The following is a 9,830-nucleotide window of genomic DNA, read 5'->3' as shown; positions in this document are numbered from 1 at the left end:
TGCTTTATAGACTATAGACTGTTGAGATTCTCGTTTACTGCTTTGACAACAATCGGTTGATGACTTTGTCTTCCCTTTAGACGCCAATTTTCATTGTTAGTTATTGGCTTTACCTTCCTTTTTGTGTTCTTCGTTTGCCCTCGTTCTTTATACCTGTGACGCCTTGTCTTTGGTCTAAAACATTAATTTTTACGTTTTAAATAATAAAAAATCAAATTAATTGTCACACAAGATCATGCATAAATACAGATTCAAAATAAAATGCCAATTTGATATTTCAACATTCTATTACTATTAAAACATCAAAGTGCAATAGAGTAGAAAATGGGTTATGATCTGTGAAAGACACACTTGTATAAGTATATTAAGCCTACCTAAATTATATGTTTCGGAGTAAGTAAGTATGTTGAGTTCTTAAGGCGCATGAGGGTAATTTTTTACGGATTTTTGTCGAAAAAAAGAGATTGAGAATAAAACTCAAAACCGATTTAGGGAAAGTGAGAAAGAGCGAACATAGCATGAAGCAAATAGCCATGGCATGAGAGTAGGGGAGCAAGCAAGTGAGAAAAATCGAGATAGAGATCGAGAGAGTAAGGGAGATCGAGAAAACATACACGCTATTGGTTGATGCATTCGTTTAGTAGCTCATATTAGAACTTTAGATGTCAATTCTGTCGTATAACGTCTTGTGCAATAAACGTAGATTATTAATTTATTTATATTATCATTAGCATGTATACAGTGTGAATATTTCTGACCGTTTCAGGAGCGGATCAATCACATATTAGAAAATTGTAATTTCCATAATGTTACCCTAGTTTCCAGGAAGCTGAAACCTTTTTTAGTCGGTTTGAGAACATGTGTAGTCGAGTGGTGCAGTTTTCAGGAGACCCGTATTCAGTCGTTTTCAGGCCTAGGTATACCCCTTTGATGAAGGAATATTCTAGACCTAACTTTCTAGATGTGAGACAAGGACGAAATGATACGAGAGAGAGAGAGAAGATCAGAACGTTCTCGAAACTAGATTGAGCACTCTAGAACGCCGTGCGACAAGGACGGAGCAACGTGCGAAAGAGACAAAGAGTGCGGACGTTCTAGAATTGTGCAATCGCTACTCAGTAGCAAGCCCGCGTAGAGAGTTCTCGAATATTGTTTAGAATTATTCCCAGGGATATATAAGCGAGCCGAAACGCGACTAGTCACCTTTAGTTTTGAATGCGATAACAAGAGTAAAACACCGAAGTGATAAAGTGCGAATAAAGGGATTACATGTGATAAAGTACTGTGTGAAGTATGCATAAGTGAAGTAATAAGTGATTGTTTATGTGTGTGTAATTAGTGCATCTCTGCGATTAATTTGTGCCCATAAATTCCTCATTAATTTTTCAAGAAATAAACCCTTGAATAAATCTACGGCATTTTCTATCCGATCCCTAGGGGATAATCGTAACAATATTATTGCACATCACTGATATTTTTGTAAAATGCCTTTAATATGGAAGTTATATCTCATATCACAAAGATAGGAATGATCATGAAAATAAGAAGAAACTAGTGCAGCAGGCCAGGATTATTTACCAAGGCCAGGCAAAGAGTATGCCTATGATCAACATACCAAACACCCAAACTAAAGAAAGCTCCCTTGAGCTGGATGCTGAAATGCAGCAATCAGATTTATGAATACCCAACCAGTACTCCCACATATTATAACCACCAGACTGGCAAAGAGTTCCCATGTTACCAAAAAAAAGAAAATTATCCTCCACACCTTCTCCCGAATTAATAAAACCAACAAATCGCTTTAGCGAATTTCCGATAGATCAGCAGGAATATAGAGCAAGAGATGCAAAAAACAAGAAAACTAATAAACCTCCTCCTATATTCTTGTACGGAATTGAGGATTTTCATAAGGTCACTGAACTCCTAGAAACCGCAACAGATAGATCTAACTTCTCTTATAAGATTATTAGCAGAAACCAACTTAAAGTTTTATCAGTGAACTTGGACATATACAAGAAGGTAATTACTGTTATACAAGAACATGGATTAATAGGGCACACCTTTAATAGAAAAGACCAAAAATGCTACAGGATCGTTATAAGAAATCTTCACCACACTACTCCTCTACTGCTATCAAAGAGGATGGCAACTATTGAAGAGAGTGGCAACATAGTAGTAGGCGAGATTATTAATGTCAAATTTGGTCCCGACAAAAAACCGACTTCTACCTTTTTTGTAAATTTGCTTCAACGTCTATGCTACGGAGCTTCTAGGGATATTAGATTTATTTACCATCAAGCTGTTACTATTGAAGAACCCAGAAAAAGGTCCACTGTGGTGCAATGTCAAAGATGTCAGCAATATGGACATACTAAAAACTATTGTATGAAACCATATCGCTGTGTCAAGTGTGCTGGACCGCAATAAACTTCGGAATGCACAAAAGTGGATCGCAATACATCTGCTTTAAGTGGGTTATATTAAACCATCCAAGATTTGCAGACGACTTAGTATTGCTATCAGAAACAAGCAAGCAACTACAAAATATGATAGAAACCTTATACAAGGCTAGTATATAAGTAGGTTTGCAAATAAATATAACAAAAACAAAAGCCATAACCAACTACATAAGATCTACTTTAAAAATTGAGTTATATTGAGTTAGAATATGTTGCAAATTAAATCTACTTGGGTAAATAAATTGGATTGCAGAAATGATCAAGAAATAGAGAGAAGTGTTAGAAGTACGTGGAATAAATATTGGATTTGTAAAGAAATATTTAAGAGTGATATGCCTATAATGCTTAAGAAGAGAGTTATGGACTCATGCCTTATGTAAATTTACAAATAAAACAAAAAACAATATATATACATGTCAAAGAGGCATGGAAAGGAGCATGCTAAACATTAAAAAGGTAGACAAGATAAGACACATAAAAATAAGATCAGAGACCAAAGCAATTGATGCTCTAAGCCTCGCCGAAAAACTGAAGCGGAAGTGGGAGGATCATGTAGCACGCCTTACAGATCACAGGTGGACGAAAGTAGTAACTACATGGAGATGCCCACTAGGCAAACGGTACAGAGGGAGACCTGACGCTCGATGGGATGATGACATCAAAAAAAACTCGGGTCCTCAATGGATGCAAATAGCTCGAGATAGAAAGACGGCAAGCCTTGGAGGAGGCCTTTACCGGAGAGAGTTACTGATACATACTAACTGTTACAAATAAATATATATATAGTATACTATCACATAGGATAACTAGATATTAGTGAATCGGGAAATAAGTTAAAGCTTAAAATAAATAAATAATGTGCGTTGTGTTTAGGACCCCACCCAGCAAATTATAAAGGCTGTAAGGTATATAAGGAAATCCTATCACGGAAAACCATGCATCACTTACCACGTAAACATAAGCAATTTGAGTTTAAAACTTTAAAACATAAGGAAGAAACTGCAAATCAGAATAAAGAGGGGAGGGTTGCTTGGAAGAAATCGCGTGTTAGCGATAAGGCCGCCTGTTATTTAATAAGTTATGTAACCTGCTTACTTTTTGTTTGTATTTTGTTTGTAATTATGTATATTAACAAAGTATAAATAAATAAATAAAGAGGAAAATGAACCGCTGCAGGAGCAGAGAAAAGCACATGAGCACAAATCGTATGCCGATACAGCCAAATCTCAGGTACATCAAAATAATACAATCCATCAACCAGACTCTTATAAAGTCATAGAACAAATGTTTATAAAACAATCCCAAAATATTGATATTGTATTATAGCAAATGAGTACATTACTTGAACACATTGCAGAACTAGTCTGTATGTTAACAAAATGACTGCACTAAAAATAGCTACTAGCTAATGTTACATACATTAATAGTTTGGCACCCAACATCGATGAAGTGTCAATCTTGATCGGTCGATACCGTCCACATAGTCTAGACGAGAGAGATTGAGATATAAGATCTATTCCACAAATCATCCAGACGGTAGAGCTCACGGCAGGATAGCAGTGATAATTAAAGCTACAGTAGCAGTCAGTGACAGAAATGGAGACATTAATCTATCATCAATTTATTGCCCCAAAACATAAAATAAGTGACGCACAATTTATTGCTGGGGGTAACTGGAATGCGAAGCATTCGCACTGGGGCTCTAGATTAATAACTCTACAGGGCACTTGAATCCCAGGCCACGGGAAAATAAGATATCGTTTGAAATAAAAGAACTGATTCTGAACAAAAGAAGACTGCGAAGAGTATGGCACACTAGCAGGCTTACAGTAGATAAGAGAGCTTTTAACAAAGCAGTCAAGAATCTTAAACTTGCCATAAAAAATGCAAGGGACAAAACTATGGAATGTTATCTAGTTTCCTACAAATACTACTAAATACTCTCTATGGCGAGCTTGTAGGAACTATAATAAGCCGATATCCCAAACCGCCGTTACGGTTGCAGAATAACACTTGGGCAAGTTCAAGACAAGAAAAAGCTGACGCCTTCGCCGTTCACTTAGCAAAAGTATTCACACACACAAGTAATAAAGCTGACTGCTGAATATATGAAGGAGTCAAGTCAAGTCAGTCGGTCCTAAGTCAAGACTTCCAGCTCGATTTGCCGATTAGGCCTACATCGCCGAAAAAAGTCTTAGCAAAAATTTCAAAATTAAAGGACAAAAGAGGAGTAGACGGTCCGCCAGTAACTCTGTGCAATCAACAACTCCCGAAAAAATAATTGAATTTAATTAAATGAAACTGTGTAATATAATTGAGAATACACCTTGATAGGAGACTCGTATGGAAACTATATATACAGAAGAAGAGAGAAGAAATCAACCTGAAATATAGAGGACTCTACTGGCTGCTTGGCAGAACTTCCAAGCTGTCAGTAGATAATAAGCTACTCATCTACGAAATGTTCTTGAAACCAATTTGGACATACGGGATTCAACTATGGGGTTCGGCGTGTGACTAACATAAGTATCATACAGAGGGTTCAAAATTACATCTTGAAACAAATATCCAACTGTCCGTGGTTTATAAAACATCGGAGATTCATGAGCAGTTCAAAATCAGGACTGTCGATGAAGTGATCACGACCTGGAGTATGAAATACAGAAAAAGGCTAGAAATGCATCCTAATAAGCTTGCCACGAAACTAACCATGCCAGACCTAATAAATACGCTTAAAAGGCGACAAATCCTAAGTCTTGATAGACACAACCAATTAATCCAAAAAAAAACTGTAAGGTTAGATGAATAATTTCTCAGCATTGTCTCTTGATTATATTTGATTGAGCAAGATCTTGATTGTACTATGATTAACGGATATTTAATTTTTATGAATGCGGACTGGATTAAGCCATGAAAAATTCAGATTCAGAAAGATCACTTCTCTGTAATAATATATGCGTTTTGACAATTGACAGTAAAACCAACGACATAGTTTAATTTCTGCTTTTCTGTGTTCACATTTAACCATTCTGTGCGTGAATGTGTGATTGAGGTTTGTCTGGAAACTTGTATTAATTTGTTAAAAATCCCAGTTTTCCAGTAGTTTAAACGTAAGTTATTAATTAAAATGGACAACAAAAACGACGATTCAAACGTTCCTGAAAAAACAATATTCACTGTTATTGCACAAGGAGATTTGACGGAATTTAAGAATATACTTGCTCAACACAAGGGCAATGTCGATTTTCTAGACGAAAATGGTATGACTGCACTCCAGCACGCTGCATATAAGGGGTGCAAGGATATGGTACAATTGCTTCTCGATAGGGTGAGTAATAATCGTTTAACAATACATATTTTGCTATTGTAATTGTAGTATAGTATTGAAAAAATAACCCCATAAATTGCAGGGTGCGGATGTCAATTGTGGTAACCACGAGTACAATTATACGGCTCTACATTTTGGCGCGTTATCTGGGAATTCAGAAGTATGTAAGCTCCTGTTAGATGCGGGGTCTAAACCCAATTCTACTAATTCTGTTGGGCGTACGGCAGCTCAGATGGCGGCTTTTGTAGGAAACCATCATACTGTGGCAACTATTAATAACTTCATACCTCGTACTGAAATATCTTACTTTTCAACTCCTCAAGGTCAACAAACTGAACCCTATCTACCAGCTTTACTAGTTGAACCTCTGCATAAATTTGTTCTAGGTGTCAATATTCATCCAGTTAGATTAGCTCTTAACTTACAACATGCTTCATGTCTGTTAGACAATGCTGAGAAAGTAAGCAAGGTCCTTGAGATGCTTTGTAAAAAGGAAATGACAAGGGGCAGTGAAACCAATGAAGTGATGGCATTTAAATATCACTACCTTGCTTATATTTTAAGAGAAATTAGCAATATCCGTGATAAACAAAAACCTATCTCCGAGAGTGAAAAGAAGCATGATATAGTAGAAATTTTTACTAAAAAGCTCTTAAAACCAGGAAAGGATGGATATTCATTAGATTTGATGGATGCATTCCTTAAAGATTGTGTTCGGGAGTTTCCATACAGAGAATGTACAACATTTCATCAGATGGTTACTTCTTTGACAAGTAAAGCCCCACCACCTGCCTTTTCGGTGATTAATTGTACTATCAACGGCCAGCGAGGATTTATTGACACTGTTCCTTATTGTAGTACTTGTGGTGAAGAAACGCCAGCAAAAAAATGTTCCAAATGCAAAACAGTGCAATATTGTGATAGAGAATGCCAGCGTTTGCATTGGTTTGTGCATAAAAAAGCGTGCAATAGAGAATCTAATGTGCAAGCACCTAATGCTAAAGTGAATATAGACCCTTCAGAGTTAACTGCTGAATTACAAAACCTTGTAGCTGGATAGTTAAAGAATATTTATACTAGATAATTAAGACAAGTTCTTGAGTAAGTCATTCAAATATCTGTATAATTTTTCAAATGTTTTGTGAAAATAATATGTATGTAGTAGGGTACACTTTCATTTGTAACAAAAAACATTTATCTGCCTTAAAAGTGAAGAATACCTAAAGAATAGTAATTGGAAAAATACAATTTGTGCTCAAGGCTATGGGCAATGGGATGATTTTCCTGTAGCCTTGTATCATAACCATATGTATCACTCATTGTATTCTACATAGTATGTAAACATAATATTATGTGAATCAAATACATGTACTGAATTCAACAAAACATTGAAAGAATGACTCAACGAAAAACAAATATTTTGTTAATAATTTTATGTTTATGAAATCATTTAGATGTTACACTTGCAATCTTGTTTTACTTCACAACTTGTATTGTGTATATTTAGTTGTTGATTTTTAGAGTAAGATTCTGAGTCAAGACTAAAGCTAAAACTGACTAAAGATTTAGCTGAAACTATGACTTAACTCTGAATCATACCGTATCTTCAAAAGTTTATTTACCTTAAAAGTGTTTATATTTTCCATTAGAAATTCTCAAGTTCTAAAACAACCCATTTCATGGATTTGACAAATCGAACAAACTACCTCTATTTTGCAGTTCATTTGATTAAGCTGTATGAATTTTTGATGTACATTCAAATGTGGCTATTGTGACAATTTCCATTATTAAATCTGTATAAAAATCTTTTTATTTTATTCTAAATTATGCACAACTGAAATGTGTTATATATTTTTATTATATAAATTGTGATAAACGCCACCTGTGAAGCGTAGTCTACACTACGTTTATGCGAAACATTGCATGTATATTTTATAATTTCCTCACTAGATGGCGCTTCTAATATTGTTAAAAAATTTATATTATTTTCAAGACCTCTATTATCTTTTGATTCAGAAATAAATAATTATTTACCGATAGTCATACTCGATTTTTCAATATTTTATACGCTACAGTGAAATATGAATTTTTATAAATAATAATGGTCTCATAAAAGTACTGAATCGATTTTGATGAACGTTTCCCTATAATCCATACCAATACCTGATTTAAATCAAAAAGGATTATCTCGATAAGATTTTATGTATTCGAGTAATTACTAAACAAATGAAAAACATGTTTAAATTGACATTTAGCACATTCTTGGAAGCCATAATAAATAATAGATTTATGTATACATTTATTAATTTATATAAAATAATTTGACAATAGGTGGACCGATGTGGCTCATTTTGATCTTGAATTATTTGTGGTAGTTCAGAGAAGGTTTAAACTATAAAAATTAAGATATAATAAAAAGAAACACAAACAAATAATTTAATTTTCCAACATAATTCGATTCTAGATTAAAACATTTGATGTCTTGTTTGTAGAAATAAAAGATCGTCACTTGGTTGTAAAATATTTACATTTCAGACCATATTTTACAGATATATATGTAAATATATACAAGTGATACGAAGTTCACTGAGTTCATCTAGTCATTAATATAATCCAATTCAAATAATATTACATTTGATACTAACTGATGACCTCTTGGGGATTGTCTACCTGTCTCTGCTAATAGTAATACAAAAAAATTGTTACCACATGTTATCTCATGGATCAGATATAATTTGATATTCTTATTCAAAGCAGTAGTTGAAAATCTAATAATTAAACATTTTTATTTAAGTACGGTAATTACCTAAGAAAATAAACGCTGTAAGGTATAGTCATGCCCTGTGAAATCAACAGCGATTCCGTTTACAATGTTGAGTTTCCGTCCTCGTAAATTCGTGATTGTTTCATATTGAAAGTACTATATGGAAATTGGATTTGATTGTTAATTTAATTATTGGAAATAGTGCCGGTATTCTTAGCAAGACTTAGCAGACTCTTAGGCGAGACCAGAGCTCGGAGACCTGGTCATTACAAATACATTTGTAGCGAAACAAATAGTGCTACAGTGACGGTAGAAAGGAAAAAAAATACGCTGCTATTATCAGCTCATAGGCGAGAGCTAGAGCTCCAAAAGCTCCAGATTTTTTGTTAAAATAGCAAGAAGTTGTCGCAGACATAACCTGTGGTTTGTAAGATTTTCGATTTTTGTAATATTTGTGTGCAACCTGGAATATAATGAATGAGTTATCTCATACCATTCCATACCAGAACCCCAAAGCGTCCTTTTTGGTTCAACCTATGGTTGATATACGTTCGACTGAAGCTGCACAAATGAGCAGAGCCATATAGCCTAGATATTTGAATAAATAGATAATCAATAGATAGAATCGCTACTGGTGCTGAGGACTCAAGTGGCTAGATAATTTTCCTAATAAAAACTTTTTTGTTTGTTACGTTATGCCTCAGTTAGTGAACCAACCAGCGCCTGGTGCAGAGTTTTTCTCAGAACTCCTCCATTTATGTCTAATCTAATATGAAAAAATATGTTTCATTTAAATACTAATGTAGGTATTATATACCATAAAAAATGTATCCCTTTATAAAAAAAAAACATGTCACAATCAGCCCCGGTTTCCTCTACGTTCAGAAGTAAGACCCTAATACTGCCAGATGTAGCCAATTATTAGTGATCAACATCGGTTTTCTGAAGTATATGAATCAGCATTTAGTTAAGCAGCGACAAGTACTTTCAGGCGACAGATTATTACAGATAGGTTACCTTGAATCTTGTCTCAGTAAGAGGCAGTATAAACCATTCAAATTTATACCAGATCCAAAGATTATTTAGACGGTACCTATTTATTAATCACAACAAAACATGTAATACTGTTATATTTTTAAAATTTTGCATGAGACAAATTAGCTGACAATTCAATGTTTAATAAAAAAACTTATCTGTATAATCATATTTATTAACGGTAATTTAAATAGCTCGTAAGATATATGTACATTATTTATATTTATGTGATACATACATTTGT

The 9,830-nt window shown here is 34.3% G+C and overlaps 1 protein-coding gene across 1 annotated transcript; it reads left to right on the top strand.

Annotated features, from left to right (window-relative positions):
- Positions 1–5,472: 5,472 nt before the first annotated feature.
- LOC123720586 (ankyrin repeat and MYND domain-containing protein 2) lies at positions 5,473–7,830 on the top strand. Its single transcript, XM_045677262.1, has 2 exons — positions 5,473–5,787; positions 5,870–7,830. Exons 1-2 carry the CDS (start codon positions 5,587–5,589, stop codon positions 6,845–6,847), a joined length of 1,179 nt encoding a protein of 392 aa, XP_045533218.1. The 5' UTR covers positions 5,473–5,586; the 3' UTR covers positions 6,848–7,830.
- Positions 7,831–9,830: the final 2,000 nt, after the last annotated feature.

This window comes from Pieris brassicae, chromosome 2, assembly GCF_905147105.1.
Source record: "Pieris brassicae chromosome 2, ilPieBrab1.1, whole genome shotgun sequence".
Taxonomy (NCBI): Eukaryota; Metazoa; Arthropoda; class Insecta; order Lepidoptera; family Pieridae; genus Pieris; species Pieris brassicae.
This window is presented reverse-complemented; position numbering and strand designations above follow the sequence as displayed.

What these genes read in the sequence shown, in the direction of transcription:
- LOC123720586 (XM_045677262.1), top strand. Translation starts at nt 5,587, where the DNA reads ATGGACAACAAAAACGACGATTCAAACGTTCCTGAAAAAACAATATTC. An exon ending in TACAATTGCTTCTCGATAGG is followed by an intron (nt 5,788 to 5,869) that starts GTGAGTAATAAT and finishes CATAAATTGCAG; the next exon opens with GGTGCGGATGTCAATTGTGG.